Source organism: Octopus bimaculoides, chromosome 2 (genome assembly GCF_046866305.1).
Source record: "Octopus bimaculoides isolate indiv1 chromosome 2, ASM4686630v1, whole genome shotgun sequence".
In the NCBI taxonomy this organism is placed as follows: Eukaryota; Metazoa; Mollusca; class Cephalopoda; order Octopoda; family Octopodidae; genus Octopus; species Octopus bimaculoides.
The window spans coordinates 16934102-16952464 of record NC_142929.1 but is presented as its reverse complement, the minus strand read 5'-3'; the positions used below and the strand labels follow the sequence as shown (position 1 = coordinate 16952464).

The following is an 18363-nucleotide window of genomic DNA, read 5'->3' as shown; positions in this document are numbered from 1 at the left end:
AGCAATAGATAATTTAGATAAGATAAGAAATAGAGAGTGAAATGGAGAAGTGAAAATAGATGTGAGATACGCAGGAATGTTGTATTTGTAAATCCATTGTTTAGGCAGAATGGTATGCATATAAGATTCCACTACCTTATTGTTTTTTTTTTATCTCATTACGAAAAAAGTAAATCCTTATATATACACGCTGAAATATGTCCTACGTTGGACCCCTTATTCGCATAACCACCGAACCTGGAGCTTAACTATGGTCTATCCATAGTACTTACTCAGCATTACCTGAAACCTCTGGGTCTAATTGACACCACTACCGCTCATAACCTCTCTCTCTCTCTCTCTCTCTCTCTTTCTCTCTCTCTCTCTCCCTTTCTTTCTATATATATATATCTACATATACACACTTGCGAAAGATGCAGCAAAACTGAACTCGGAGTCATGTGGTTGGGAAGTAAACTTCTTACTACACAGCCACGACTGGATAAAAACTATGTATAGGAATCGAATTTCTCTGAAGAATTGTCTATATTTTACTTACTATATATGAACATACGAAAGCAGCAATGCCTGTTGGGAAAAAGAAGAAAATAGAGACAGATGCTGATAACATCTTATCTTTATATCCGTCTGGTTGCCTGTATTGTATCTGACAAGAGAAGAAATAAAAAAACATATGATTATCATCTAGGAAGGTGATGACGACATTCATGATAATGATGATAATGATGATGATGAATTACAAACGGGGGAAGATAGAGAAGATAATAATGATAATGACAACGATGATGACGCAACGATAATTAAAATTATAACTTTTTCTATAGGCACAATGCTTGGAATTAGGGGAACTGGGATAGTTATTTATATCAACTCCAGTACTAAGCTGGTACTCATTTTATCGACCCTGAAAGGATGAAAGGCAAAGTCGACCGCTGCAGAATTTTAACTAAGAACGTAAAAAGGCCCGAAACACCGCTAGGCATTTTGCCTGGCATGCTAACGATGCTGCCAGCACACCGCCTTACAATGAATAATAATGATGATGATGATGATGATGATGATGATGATGATGATGATGATGATGATGATGATGATGATGATAATAATAATAATAATAATAATAATAATAATAATAATAATAATAATGATGATGATGATGATAATAATAATAATAATAATAATAATAATAATAATAATAATAATAATAATGATGATAATAATAATAATGATAATAATAATAATGATAATAATAATAATAATAATAATAATAATAATAATAATAATAATGATGATGATGATGATAATAATATACAGACCATCCCCAAACCCAAACACCATATACAAAAAATAGCTGACAAAGGGTTGGACTATATCCGAGTATGTAATACTCATTGAAATTTATCTCTATTTTTACAAATATAATGATGTATTTTAACTTGATACCTCCACTACCCGCACAGCGATCGTAAACACACGTGTTACATCAAAATCAGACCATCTTCGAACCCCAAAACACCATGTACAAAAAAATTACAAACATATTAAATAACACCGGTATTATTTCACCCAAGAATAACAACCGAGAAGTACGTACTGTAAGCTTGTTAAGAAAAAAATACGAAGATATGAACGTGCAAAACAATCTGACAACAGAAATAAACGAACCGGTACCCTACGAAAACGACGACCGTCAAAATAAAGGGCCGGACGTTGTTCCTCATGTCCCGCAAACAAAACCAAAACGGCATAAATGGACACGTGAGGAACACATTTCGATCCTACACGCCTATTTCACAGCAGTACTCTACCCAAAAAACGAAAACGCAACAACACATACATATAAAACATGGAAGAAAAATAATGTAAATATAGACCTCGATAAAACAATGAACCCTAACAAACTAGCTAACATAAGAAGATATATTCTAAAAGCAAAAAAAATATCAGAAATAGAAATAGAGCAATTGAAAGAAAAAATACATCAGGAAAATCTAGATAGTAGTCACACAGCAATGCCAAATAATAATATAAACACTGAGATAGCAAAACACGAGGACAAACGTAACATGCCCGGCAAAAACGAAGTAAACAAAAAACAACAAACCCAGACCGTAGAGATGTATAATAGTGTACAAAAAGCACCAATCCAGAACACCACAGACAAACATATGAATGAAAAGGAAGGCAAAACAAATATAAAGCCTGGAAATAACGAAGGGAAACCTAATAATTACGATACTATGAAAATGAAAATAACCGAAGAACTGAAAACCACAGATCTTAGAATGGACCACAGATTATATCTCCCAAAAATCAAAATAGACAATAAAACAACATCAATAATAAATAGCATAAACCTGGCCGTCACGGAACTAACAACCACAGAAACAACAGGCAATATCACTGAGCTAAATGACATGGTATATGCGGCAGCCACTGCAGCCACAAAAGAAGCAGGATACTCACTCAAACCCATCCGAACAGGAGTTCTACCACCCAAACAGACCTTGTGGATAAATAACATCCAGAACAAAATTAAAAAAAAGAGAAAAGATTTATCGATTCTCAACGAAATTAGTAAACAATCAACACTACTAAGTAACAAGAAGAAAACAAAAATACTGTACAAATACAGCATTACAGAAAAAGACTTACCTGAGGCAAAAGAAAAACTAAAGCAAGACATCCTTGCCAAAGAACAGAGGATCCGCCGGTATGAGAAACGCCAACGTTTCTTTGAACAAAACAAACAGTTCAAATCCAACCCCAAAAAACTCTACCAAGAACTGGGTAAAAATAAAATAGACATTACTTCAGCACCAACAGCAGAAGAACTAGAGAAATTCTGGAAACAAATATGGTCGGTGAAGCAACAACCCCAAAAAAGGACCATTAAAACAACGAACTTAGCACCTGAGCAACTCTGGGCCCCTATAACAACTGAAGAGGTCACCCAGACACTGCAAAGACTAAGCAACTGGAAAGCACCTGGACACGACAAGATCCCCAATTTCTGGTTAAAACACCTGCCAGCAATGCATAAAAAGCTGGCAGAAAACTTTAACAACATAATAGCAGATCCAGAAACAATGCCTGAATGGCTCACAAAAGGGAAAACCATCTTAATCCCCAAATCCACGGAAACGGAGAAACCACAAAACTATAGACCTATAACCTGTCTCCCTACGATCTACAAAGCCTTTACTGCAATAATATCACAGAGAGTGAGTAAACACCTGGAAAATAACAACCTGTTTCCAGAAGAGCAGAAGGGATGCTGCAAGGGCTCATACGGCTGTAAAGATCAATTATTGATCAATAAAGCCATAACTGAAGACAGCCGCAGAAAGAAGAAAGGCCTCAGTATGGCCTGGGTGGACTACCAAAAGGCTTTCGACAGTGTTCCCCACACGTGGATTCTGGAAACACTAGCCATAAACAAGGTGGCACCAATTATCATAAAATACATAGAGCACTCAATGAACAAATGGCAGACAGTGCTACAGCTCCAAACAAAAGAGGGACTTGTGAAAACGAAAGCCATCCCCATTAGAAGAGGAATATTCCAGGGAGACACGCTCTCTCCACTCCTGTTCTGCCTGGCACTCACACCTCTAACAGAATTGCTAAATAGAACTGGATGCGGTTACAAATGCTATGGAAAAACAGTCAGCCACCTTCTATATATGGATGACCTAAAATTATATGCAAAAAACGACAAAGAGCTAGAAACACTACTACAGACAGTACACGGCTTTACCAAGGAAATAGAAATGAAATTCGGATTAGAAAAATGTGCCAAAGCAACCCTGAAAAGAGGAAAATTAGTTAAAAGTAGCAATATAACACTAGATAAAGCCAATGAAATAAGAGAACTAGACGAAAGCCAACCATATAAGTATTTAGGAGTCAATGAACTAGATAGGATACAACATACACAAATGAAAGAAAAAATAAAGAAAGAGTACTATAGACGAGTTAGATCAATACTAAAAACAGAGATCAATGCTAAAAACAAGATAATGAGTATCAACACTTTAGCTGTCCCAGTTATAAGCTACAGCTACAACATCCTTAACTGGACACTAAACGAACTATGTAAAATAGACAGGAAAACAAGAAAAATAATGACAGGATATAGGATGCACCACCCAAAATCTGACATAGAAAGACTATATATACAACGCACAGAAGGTGGCAGGGGTCTTATACAGCTAGAAAACTATTATAAAATAACCACCATAGGACTGCAAAAATACCTACTCCAGAAGCAAGGGAAACTAATACAAATAGCCACAAAACACGAGCAAAACAAAAAACTGTTTTCAGTATTTAAGGAAGCTGACAAATACAAACAAGAAATCAATCTACCTAACAAATACGAAGAAGAAGAAGAAGAAACAACAAAAGCTATAAAACAAATGAAATCCAAACTAAAACTAGAACAGCAACGGACCATGATAAAACGATGGCAAGAAAAGCCCCTACATGGTAAATACTGGGCTAAACTAAATGCGAAAGAAATAGACAGAGAAAAATCCCAGCAATGGCTGAGAAGCTCAGGACTCAAAGCAGAGACTGAAGGATTTTTAATTGCTGCACAAGACCAAAGCCTCCCCACCAGAAATTACCAAAAACACATAATGAAAAGAAATATAACAAGTAACTGTAGAATATGTGGAGATCGACAAGAAACAATAAATCATATTATCTCTGGCTGTCCAGTCCTGGCTAAGAAGGAATATATTCACAGACACGACAGAGCTGGGACCTATATACACTGGAAGCTATGCCAACATTATGGAATAGCAACAGAAAAAAGATGGTATAAACACACGCCAGAAAAGCTCACAGAAAACGAGAAAGCAACCATACTCTGGGATATGCCAATACACACAGATAGAGAAATTAAGGCAAATAGACCAGATATAGTTGTCAAAGATCATGAAGGAAAAAAATGCCTTCTGATTGATGTTTCAATACCAGCAGATGACAACGTTTCTCTAAAAGAAATGGAAAAACTTTCAAAATACAAAGACCTGGAAATAGAGATAACTCGAATGTGGAATCTAAAAATAGAAACAATTCCTATCATAGTAGGTGCCTTAGGTATAATAAAAAAATATTCAGACAAATACATAACAAAAACACCAGGACTTACAAATATATATAACATACAGAAAATTGCACTACTGGGTACTGCACACATTCTACGCAAAACACTTTCAATACAGTAAACATAAGAGCACCACAGCAAACCACAGCACATACCCAAGGCGCACAGAGCTGCGCTCGGTAGTGAAGTGAAAGTACGTTATAAAAATAAAACTACTGAATAATAATAATAATAATAATAATAATAATAATAATAATAATAATGATAATAATAATAATAATAATAATAATAATAATAATAATGATAATAATAATAATAATAATAATAATGATAATAATAATAATAATAATAATAATAATAATAATAATAATAATAATAATAATAATAATAATGATGATGATGAAAACGATGCAGGACAATAATAATAATAATAATAATAATAATAATAATAATAATAATAATAATAATAATCAGCAAACCACAGCACATACCCAAGGCGCACAGAGCTGCGCTCGGTAGTGAAGTGAAAGCACGTTATAAAAATAAAACTACTGAATAATAATAATAATAATAATGATAATAATAATAATAATAATAATACTAATAATAATAATAATAATAATAATAATAATAATAATAATAATAAAAACTTTCAAAATACAAAGACCTGGAAATAGAGATAACTCGAATGTGGAATCTAAAAACAGAAACAATTCCTATCATAGTAGGTGCCTTAGGTATAATAACAAAATATTCAGACAAATACATAACAAAAACACCAGGACTTACAAATATATATAACATACAGAAAATTGCACTACTGGGTACTGCACACATTCTACGCAAAACACTTTCAATACAGTAAACATAAGAGCACCACAGCAAACCACAGCACATACCCATGGCGCACAGAACTGCGCTCGGTAGTGAAGTGAAAGCACGTTATAAAAATAAAACTACTGAACAATAATAATAATAATAATAATAAATACCCGGATGCAGTACCAGGTAGTGGCTCTCATGGCTTCTGATCTTAATTGATTGGAAGTGTTATCATGTACATTGTTTTGTCTTGGTATAAAAGATGGGCTACAGCAAATATTCTGCTTAATACCACAGATTTGCTTGTCAGTTGTTTCACCTTAACCAGTTGAGCATGTTCCTTGGCGGCTGACGATATGTGCATCTCTGATCATGAGCAGATGTAGTGGGGGAGCATCATAGCCATGTGTTGAGAGGAATTCTTTGGGGTTTGAATAATTCACCTCTGGAAATATGGGTGCTTTGCTTAACATCTTTAAACAAACCTTATTTAGGGACCTTTTGAGCGGGATGGGCTACTCGACCTGAAGAAAATTCTAACTGAGCCCCACCTGCAAGGTCATGCGCTATTTATCTTAATATGAGATCACCATGTCGCGCACATACGATTGTGATGCATGTGCCTGGTGTACTCATATCAGATGGGTATAATGGGCATCGTATATTTTACACCAGTGTAACTTTGATGGCATGCACTGACTGTTCTCTCACTCAATAACAATAATAATAATAAAAGCTATAAAACAAATGAAATCCAAACTAAAACTAGAACAGCAACGAACCATGATAAAACGATGGCAAGAAAAGCCCCTACATGGTAAATACTGGGCTAAACTAAATGCGAAAGAAATAGACAGAGAAAAATCCCAGCAATGGCTGAGAAGCTCAGGACTCAAAGCAGAGACTGAAGGATTTTTAATTGCTGCACAAGACCAAAGCCTCCCCACCAGAAATTACCAAAAACATATAATGAATAGAAATATAACAAGTAACTGTAGAATATGTGGAGATCGACAAGAAACAATAAATCATATTATCTCTGGCTGCCCAGTCCTGGCTAAGAAGGAATATATTCACAGACACGACAGAGCTGGGACCTATATACACTGGAAGCTATGCCAACACTATGGAATAACAACAGAAAAAAGATGGTATAAACACACGCCAGAAAAGCTCACAGAAAACGAGAAAGCAACCATACTCTGGGATATGCCAATACACACAGATAGAGAAATTAAGGCAAATAGAAAAGATATAGTTGTCAAAGATCACGAAGAAAAAAAATGCTTTCTAATTGATGTATCAATACCAGCAGATGACAACGTTTCTCGAAAAGAAATGGAAAAACTTTCAAAATACAAAGACCTGGAAATAGAGATAACTCGAATGTGGAATCTAAAAACAGAAACAATTCCTATCATAGTAGGTATAATAAAAAATTATTCAGACAAATACATAACAAAAACACCAGGACTTACAAATATATATAACATACAGAAAATTGCACTACTGGGTACTGCACACATTCTACGCAAAACACTTTCAATACAGTAAACATAAGAGCACCACAGCAAACCACAGCACATACCCAAGGCGCACAGAACTGCGCTCGGTAGTGAAGTGAAAGCACGTTATAAAAATAAAACTACTGAACAATAATGATGATAATAATAATAATAATAATAATAATAATAATAATAATAATAATAATAATAATAATAATAATAATAATAATAATAATAATAATAATAATAATAATAATAATAATGATAATGATAATAATGATAATAATAATAATAATAATAATAATAATAATAATAATAATAATGATGATGATAATAATAATAACAATAATAATAATAATAATAATAATAATAATAATAATAATAATAAATACCCGGATGCAGTACCAGGTAGTGGCTCTCATGTAGTGGCTCTCGGTATGAGAAACGCCAACGTTTCTTTGAACAAAACAAACAGTTCAAATCCAACCCCCCAAAAAACTCTACCAAGAACTGGGTAAAAATAAAATAGACATTACTGCAGCACCAACAGCAGAAGAACTGGAAGAATTCTGGAAACAAATATGGTCGGTGAAGCAACCACAACCCCCAGAAAAGGACCATTAAAACAACGAACTTAGCACCTGAGCAACTCTGGGCCCCTATAACAACTGAAGAGGTCACCCAGACACTGCAAAGACTAAGCAACTGGAAGGCACCTGGACACGACAAGATCCCCAACTTCTGGTTAAAACCCCTACCGGGAATGCATAAAAAGCTGGCAGAAAACTTTAACAACATACTAGCAGAACCAGAGACAATGCCTGAGTGGCTCACGAAAGGGAAAACCATCTTAATCCCCAAATTCACGGAAACGGAGAAACCACAAAACTATAGACCTATAACCTGACTCCCTACGATCTACAAAGCCTTTACTGCAATAATATCGCAGAGATTGAGTAAGCACCTGGAAAATAACAACCTGTTTCCAGAAGAGCAGAAGGGATGCTGCAAGGGCTCATACGGCTGTAAAGACCAATTATTGATCAATAAAGCCATAACTGAAGACAGCCGCAGAAAGAAGAAAGGCCTCAGTATGGCCTGGGTGGACTACCAAAAGGCTTTCGACAGTGTTCCCCGCATGTGGATTCTGGAAACACTAGCCATAAACAAGGTGGCACCAATTATTATAAAATACATAAGGCACTCAATGAACAAATGGCAGACAGTGCTACAGCTCCAAACAAAAGAGGGACTTGTGAAAACGAAAGCCATCCCCATTAGAAGAGGAATATTCCAGGGAGACACGCTCTCTCCACTCCTGTTCTGCCTGGCACTCACACCTTTAACCGAATTGCTAAATAGAACTGGATGCGGTTACAAATGCTACGGAAAAACAGTCAGCCACCTTCTATATATGGATGACCTAAAATTATATGCAAAAAACGACAAAGAGCTAGAAACACTACTACAGACAGTACACGGCTTTACCAAGGAAATAGATATGAAATTCGGATTAGAAAAATGTGCCAAAGCAACCCTGAAAAGAGGAAAATTAGTTAAAAGTAGCAATATAACACTAGATAAAGCCAATGAAATAAGAGAACTAGACGAAAGCCAACCATATAAGTATTTAAGAGTCAATGAACTAGATAGGATACAACATACACAAATGAAAGAAAAAATAAAGAAAGAGTACTATAGACGAGTTAGATCAATACTAAAAACAGAGCTCAATGCTAAAAACAAGATAATGAGTATCAACACTTTAGCTGTCCCAGTTATAAGCTACAGCTACAACATCCTTAACTGGACACTAAACGAACTATCTAAAATAGACAGGAAAACAAGAAAAATAATGACAGTATATAGGATGCACCACCCAAAATCTGACATAGAAAGGCTATATATACAACGCACAGAAGGTGGCAAGGGTCTTATACAGCTAGAAAACTTATAAAATAACCAACATAGGACTGCAAAAACACCTACTCCAGAAGCAAGGAAAACTAATACAAATAGCCACAAAACACGAGCAAAACAAAAAACTGTTTTCAGTATTTAAGGAAGCTGACAAATACAAACAAGAAATCAATCTACCTAACAAATACGAAGAAGAAGAAGAAGAAGAAGAAGAAGAAGAAGAAGAAGAAGAAGAAGAAGAAGAAGAAGAAGAAGAAGAAGAAGAAGAAGAAGAAGAAGAAGAAGAAGAAGAAGAAGAAGAAGAAGAAGAAAAGCTATAAAACAAATGAAATCCAAACTAAAACTAGAACAGCAACGGACCATGATAAAACGATGGCAAGAAAAGCCCCTACATGGTAAATACTGGGCTAAAGTAAATGCAAAAGAAATAGACAGAGAAAAATCCCAGCAATGGTTGAGAAGCTCAGGACTCAAAGCAGAGACTGAAGGATTTTTAATTGCTGCACAAGACCAAAGCCTCCCCACCAGAAATTACCAAAAACATATAATGCAAAGAAACATAACAAGTAACTGTAGAATTTGTGGAGATGGACAATAAACAATAAATCATATTATCTCTGGCTGTCCAGTCCTGGCTAAGAAGGAATATATTCACAGACACGACAGAACTGGGACCTACATACACTGGAAGCTATGCCAACACTATGGAATAACAACAGAAAAAAGATGGTATAAACACACGCCAGAAAAGCTCACAGAAAACGAGAAAGCAACCATACTCTGGGATATGCCAATATACACAGATAGAGAAATTAAGGCAAATAGGCCAGATATAGTTGTTAAAAATCATGAAGAAAAAAAATGCTTTCTAATTGATGTATCAATACCAGCAGATGACAACGTCTCTCTAAAAGAAATGGAAAAACTTTCAAAATACAAAGACCTGGAAATAGAGATAACTCGAATGTGGAATCTAAAAACAGAAACAATTCCTATCATAGTAGGTATAATAAAAAATTATTCAGACAAATACATAACAAAAACACCAGGACTTACAAATATATATAACATACAGAAAATTGCACTACTGGGCACTGCACACATCCTACGCAAAACACTTTCAATACAGTAACCATAAGAGCACCACAGCAAACCACAACACACACCCAAGGCGCACAGAGCTGCGCTCGGTAGTGAAGTGAAAGCACGTTATAAAAATAAAACTACTGAACAATAATAATAATAATAATAATAATAATATGGCTGACCTCCACACCATCTGCCGAATCTATTTATAGACCTGTAGAATTTGATCTAGTCACCAAGCTGCAAGACTTCCCCCAACTGTTTCTTCCAACAACCACATATTTATGATTATCTCAAGTACAGGACAAACGTTGAAAATGAAGAACATTTAATAAAATCTTTTAATAATAAATGGAAATAGTAATAATGGTAATAACAGTAGTAGTGGTGGTGATGGTGTTAATGATAAAAATAAAAATAATGATAATATGCTGCAGCTGTTAATGCTACACCTACTACTATGCTGATAGCACAGGAATGTCAGGCCCGACTATCACTACTACCATTGCCCACCACCACCTGTGTAACGTCTGAGTCTGTTAATATAACAATGACAAATACTAAAAAATAAAAACAATTATATCACTGATAATAGTAGTAATAGTAATAATAATAATAATAATAATAATAATAATAATGATAATAATGATAATAATAAATAATGATAATAATAAATAATGATAATAATAATGATAATAATGATAATGATAATGATTATAATAATAATGATAATGATGATGATAATAATAATAATAAGAAGAAGAAGAAGAAGAAGAGGAAGAGGAAGAAGAGGAAGAGGAAGAAGAAAAAGAGAAAGAAGAAGAAGAAGAAGAAGAAGAAGAAGAAGAAGAACAACAACAACAACAACAACAATAATAATAATCCATGTCGTAGAGTATTTTCAGTATTACAATGGGCACATAAGGGTAGGTGCAAACTTTGAGAATAAACTTACCATACCATGTCTCTGTACTGACGGTCCTACAAAACAAATTGGCAAGGCTGGTGAGTGCTACCTTTTATTAGTTTTACAGACGCGAGTGTGGGGTCACGATTAGCCGGCGTAAGGGATAACGCAAATAAGTGTTAGACGAACAGCCAAAATAAATGCTCGGAACATTTTAAGTGGCGTGCTGGAGATTACAGTGGTGTTTCTTTCTTCATTGCACCTGTTAAGGTAACAAGACACGAAGTGTCAGGAACTTATTTTTATGACTATTATATATTTTTTTTTTTTCAAATTTTTGTTTTTCAAAATTAGGGTGCGTCCTGGAGGCCGAAGTGTCTTCGACACAGGGATGTACGGTGCGTTGTAAAATTTGATTTAATTTGGTCGAGCCGTTCGAGAATGCATAGAGAACAGACAGACAAAGAATTTCATATTCGTATTTTTTTCTTTTATTTCTTTCAGTCATTTGACTGCGGCCATGCTAGAGCACCGCCTTTAGTCGAGCAAATCGACCCCAGGACTTATTATATCGATCTCTATCTAGCACTTATTCTATCGCACTTTTTTGCTGAACCGCTAAGTTACAGGGACGTAAACACAGCAGCATCAGTTGTCAAGCGATGTTGGTGGTGGTGGGACAAATACACACACACACACACACACATATATATATAGTGAGAAATTACAAAAAAAAAAACACGAGGACGGGTGTGTAAGCAATAAACAGATGTATTAGTTTAACGCTCGGAAAGTGAGAAAGTCTTTTACGTTTCGAGCCTATGCTCTTCGACAGAAAGGAACACAGAAATAAATAGGGAGAGAAAATAGAAAAAAGGTATAGTGGCTAGCACTCTATCATGGCGAATGCCGGACAGAGGGGTCACACTATATATAATAATAATAATAATGATAATGATGATGATGATGATGATGATGATGATGATGATGATGATGATGATGATGATGATGATGATGATAATCCCAAACAAGCCAATGAAGGTGCCTGTATATGGTACTTTGACTTCTTAATGACAATAGCCCCATGTCTACCTTAGATAAAATTCTATATTCTTTTGGAGAAATAACACATGGGATAATGTGCTGATAGAATGCTTTATAAAAAGACTGAATGGTTATAACTATGTCCTTCGAATAAAGGATTGGTTAATAAGATTTGGCCTGGAAGGACAACAACAACAATAGCAATCCTTATTTTACAAGAATATATATTTATTCAACATGACTAGATTATACGGCTTCTGAATATATGTAGAATTAACATCAGAGATACTTTACCCCGTCACCATAGAAACTGTAGGAACTTCTCAGAGATGTTGTAAGCACTTATTCCGAATCTTTAACATTATCGGAAATCCTTCTGTATAATCATCAGGTATCTCAGCGTCACCAAAATTTCGCCTCTTACCACGTATGTTTCACTGGAATGGGGCAGCAAGGACTAAATTAGACTTCGCTAGCGAAAGAGTTCTACCTGAAGTATCTTCATTTTTGTAGTTCAATTGAATAAATAGAATGTTTGATTCTCTGTCTTTAGGCACAAATGAACTATATTTATTTGAATGGGATATGAAAAGTTGTATCATCCATGCAGTAAAAACTGATAACTTGCTCAATGTGATAAAGCACAGACATTGCAATGTGGTTCAATAGTTTCTTTCTCAACCACATGGCTCAGGTTCAATCCCACAGCACAGCATTTTGATCAGATGTCATTAACCATAGCTTCACGCCAACTAATTCTTGTGAGTAAAATTTAATAGATAGAATCTGTATGGCTTCCTACCAGAGGGACTCAGCTCGGCTTTTCGATAGTTGATTTAAACCATCCTCCAGCAGAGTTTACCCCATTGAAAACGTTTCATTAATTCTTTTGTCTATTGTCCATTTCTTCCCTTCCTTACACTAGTTTCAAACACCTTGAAAGAGTCGAGGTCACAAGTTCCCAATAAATCTTTAATACCATTTCATTTTTCATTGTATATGTTTGAGTGTTACCCTTTCAAAATGTCTGTAGAGTATAAGATTGAAGGCATAATCTTAGTCTGTAGCATGACAAAACAGTCATCAATCTCGCTCTTTAAACAAGTTTAACTAATTCATTTGAAATGTTTAATATAAAGAAACGATGTTATGAAGATAAAAAAAATGTATACATTAAAATTAAAATGAGAACTTTCTTAATTTTGGAATATTCCTAAACCACACATGATTTATTTAGCTAATGTAATGACTAATTTCTCTCTACATTTCATTATAAATGATAATGTCTTTCATTGGTACAACTCTGCAAACACGTAGAAGAAATATATCAAATTGATTAGGTGACAGGAACTTAATTTGTCAACCTTGGAATGATGACAAAGTTGAGCCCGTATGATCTAAATTTAGAACATAAAATAATGAAGGCCAGGTCTGTAAGACATTCAATCCAGTGATTGGTGACTCTCTGATGAAAGTGGAGAATGTATCATCCTTTGAAAAAAAAAACTCTGTGTACATTAAAATTCGAAACTTCCAAATGATGCATTTGCAATAAAACTTTAATATATGTTGTAGTCTTCTTACTTTGTGAAAGATCATTTATCTTATTGTCTCGGTTCAGATGTGTTTCACACCGCCCGAAACACTGTTGAGGTTCTCAAATCCTGCTTTACGCTAAAAGCAATTATAAAAACAATTAGCTTAAATGAAAAGCTAAATTGAAATCTGGTTTGTCATTAAGATTATACCCTGTTCTGGGATATCTAAAATATTGCTGACTGATTTTGAGTGATGACGGAACCCCAACCAGTTTCAAAATTAGCATTAAGTTGCAAGGGTCAACAGAAGTACTTATTTATTAATGAGTAACTAGCTGAATATTCCACAGAAACACGTGTATGCTTAATATAATTTTCAGACCAAATCAGCTTGACACAATATGAGACAAGTTTGACCCTCTGATTTACTGCTTCACTTCTAACCAAGTTGTTTCTACATAGTTTCCGTCTAAACAATTTCACCCACAAAGTTTGAATCGATCTGCGTTCCTATAATAATAAAAAATATTTGCTCAAACATCTATGCCCTAGGCCCAGAACAGGCATCTTATGAATGCTGGGTGAACTTCTTAAGCACACTATTATAGCTACCTCTGCTAGTTTGAATACTTGATTCAGTTATTAAAACATTATTTCCGTTTCATTAGAAGTATAATTATATTTAAAAAGGAAGAATATAGTTGATTGAATTGACTGCCTTGTATTGAACTTATTTAATTGATTCTAGGTTAAGGTGAACCCAGTTTTTAGAAAACGAAAATGAATATCAAAATTACCTAGTTTTACTGTCTACTGTTTTGGCCATCTCTGTCAAACTCTTTTTCTGAACTCACTTTCATTATGTGCTTAAGCCTTTTACTTTTGAAGGACCACTCATTACTTTGTGATTAAGAAACTTTAGAACCAGAAAGTTTCAGGTTTGATCCTATTGCACGATAGCTTGGTCAACATGGAGCTAGGCTCTACCATACCTTTGAATTGACAAATAGCGGGTGAATTGAATATAGTTGATGGAAAATTTGAGGGAACCATCATGCATTCACACACACACACACACACGCGCGCGCACACACACAGACATACATACGTACGCACACGCACACACACACATATACACACGCGCATACACACACATACACTCATACCCCCACACAAATACATACATATAAATACATGCGTGAACGCACGCACACACACACACGTACACATTCGTGTGTATACATCTTCCATGTCAGTTACTCCGATTGCTACTGTTACTATCGTAGTTCTGCAGAACCTGTCGGACATTCGATAAATAAAGATTGATAAAATAAATTCCAAACTAAAACATTTATTGTGCTCCATATAATGATGTGACTGACTAAAAATTCTTCAAGATGACTTCCTTGTATAGTCATCTTTTGATGACTAAAAGTTGCTAAACTGTTCTGTCTCAAGTTACTGCTATCTAGCACCTTCGGATGATCTCTACTCAACCGCTACACGACTGCTACCACGGCCATTTATATGTCTTGGGAGATCCTACTTCTTCGCCTGAGCGCGTCGGCACAACAAGCATAAAATCTCTGTTTAGGATAAATGGTTGTAGAACAGTAAAAAGTAAAATAAGAGAAAAAAAATAGTTGCTTACAGCATTAGTCTGTCGTTGTTGCTCTGAAAAATCTAAATTGTAATCAAATGGCGGTAGTGACGGGTGTTCGGGTACTGGTGGTTGTGACTGGTAACCAGGTCGTGTTGGTTGTGATGAGTGTATGGGTTGTAGTGTATATGGAAGTGGTGGATATTCTGGCAGTGCGGTATGTTCAGATGTCGTAGGATTCTCAAAAGCCGATGAATATCCCATGACTTCATCGTATGACGGTGGATCATCGTATGATGGTAGATCATCGTATAACGGTGGATCAACGTTCAGTACCTCAACTTTTGTGTTATATGAAAAAAGAAATTAGTTTCCATAAGTAATATTTCAAAGTGTGCATTCCTCATCAATTTAATTAATCAACAAATGTTATATGCTAGTTGGTGACTTTAATTTTATTCTGTAAATTTATTAATAATTAAAAATAATTGATTAATGTCGTCACATTAACGAAAAAACAGGATATTTAAATAATTTTATAAATTTTCATTTCTGCGATTATTTAGTAGCTGAAGCACATAAGATGAAAATAGAATTCCTTCTGCCAGGTTACGGAGAACACGTTCCGAATATTATATGCCTAACGACAATTTCCCTTTCAGAAAACATGCAAAGCTGGAATTAATCCAGCTATCATCTTTTCTTCATTTTTTTGATTCACTGTTCTAGGATGAAGACAGACCAGTTTTTAAATTATACTGAGTCATCAATGCAGAAGATGGCTCCGAATGCAGAGAATTTGAAAAACAAGCAAAGAGGGTGAAGACCAATCTCAAGATGATAAACCTATGAGAAGATGACAAACGACTAAGATGATTGGAGATGAGCAGTGCTTATATAAACCCTGCATATCTCGGCTATAATGATGAAATCTATATTCTGGAAGCACATCTCTGAGCCCATTGCCCAGTATGTCTCTGTGAAGCCATTACTTGCAACAGCCGCAGTTCCTTAAATCTCCGACGTATATCTTTTATTCTTGTATGTTTCAATCATTTTGACTGCAGTCATATTGTAGCACAGCCTTAAAATTTTTAGTCCAAGCCATCTATCCCAGGACTTATTCTTTGTAAGCCTAGTACTTATTCTGTCAGTAACTTTTGTCCAACCGCTAAGTTATGGTGATGTAAACACACCAACATCGGTTGTCAAGTAATGGTGGTGTGGGGGCAGACACATACAAACACACACACACACACACACACACACACACACACACACACACACACACACACACACACACACACACACAAACACAAACACACACATATATATATATATATGCACGTCGGGCGTCTCTCAATATCAATCAAACAAATCTACTCACAGTTTCCTTTGCTATCTATAGTGAACAATAAATTCTTTGAATGTGTTCAATATCAAAAGAACCTTGTTTCAATTCGTGAATATATATGATTAATATTGTTTACATTAACAACAGAGCAGAATGAATATCTTTACTGATATATAGTTAGTGAGTTATTGCTATATATATTGTTGACAAATTATTTGTCAATCAAAGACGGAGAAATCACGCAAAGCATTAATTTAAAAGTGAAGGAATCTAATTGTCACCGAATACAGCAAAGTTTATCATACTGAAGCTTAGTGACAAAAGTGAACGAAAAATATCAAGATATTATTTTATGAGTCAAATAAGGTTGATAATTGAAATAAATACATTAAGAAAACCACGTGTAAGGCTGTCCACATTAAAGTCAAGTTGTATGCAGGTTGAAATAGTGACAATTCATTTATTTATTTACTAATTATTAAAAAAACTGTTGCTTATAGAGAAAAAATTAACAGTAAATTACTTGTTAATAGATACAAAACTGTATTACAGTAAAAATGTATGTTAACTGAAATCGAAGAAGCATTTTGTTATAGAATGATGAGAGAAAATTGACCATCTTGACAAGAATAATAAACCAAAAATGCTTTAGGCCAGAAAAATAAAAAAGTATTTAGCTATTCACGAGAATAGCTACAAGCGGTGTAATTAGATGTAATTTTAGTAGGGTAGTAAAAACATAATTATTTTTGCCAAAGGGGTTGAATGGTAACCAATAAAAATATTTGTTTATTATCATACGGAGAGATACTGAGCAGCAGCTAGTATATTATTAATAGCTGTATTATAAAGAGATGTATGCTAAAAAAAATATTGATAGTATTAATTTTTAGAAAATCATTACCAAAATCTAAAACGACATACCATACAGCGAAAAGAAGATGAAAATGAGTAACACAAAATTCTTGAAGACAGCAACATGCCAAACTGTCGCTCATTGGTTGATGGAATTGAAACTTAACCAATGAAACGCTATCACCACTCAAACGGCCGCGGCCTTCTCACACTTTTATTCGAAAGCTCGGAATATTTTATCAGATACGCAGTAAGACTCGACTATAACATTCTGTTGTCAGTCACTGCGTCCAGACAGATATATATATATATATATATATATATATATATATATATATATATATATATATATATATATATATATATATATATATATATATATATATATATATATATATATATATATATATATATATATATATATATATATATATATATATATATATATATATATATATATATATATATATATATATATATATATATATATATATATATATATATATATATATATATATATATATATATATATATATATATATATATATATATATATATATATATATATATATATATATATATATATATATATATATATATATATATATATATATAT

At 34.2% G+C, this 18363-nt stretch overlaps 1 protein-coding gene across 3 annotated transcripts in view; it reads right to left on the bottom strand.

Annotated features, from left to right (window-relative positions):
- LOC106884202 (uncharacterized) overlaps window positions 1-18363 on the bottom strand; it is a 29031-nt gene that overhangs the window by 6401 nt on the left and 4267 nt on the right. For 2 of the 3 annotated variants that reach the window (XM_014935450.3, XM_089341238.1), the window contains exons 2-3: window positions 15590-15879; window positions 539-646 (exon numbers count right to left, since the gene is read on the bottom strand). In XM_014935450.3, the coding sequence (XP_014790936.2) occupies window positions 539-646; window positions 15590-15879 (398 nt within the window). Of the gene's footprint in view, window positions 1-538; window positions 647-15589; window positions 15880-17816; window positions 17957-18363 lie in introns of those variants that run through there. The other variant, XM_089341236.1, reaches the window with a different exon arrangement.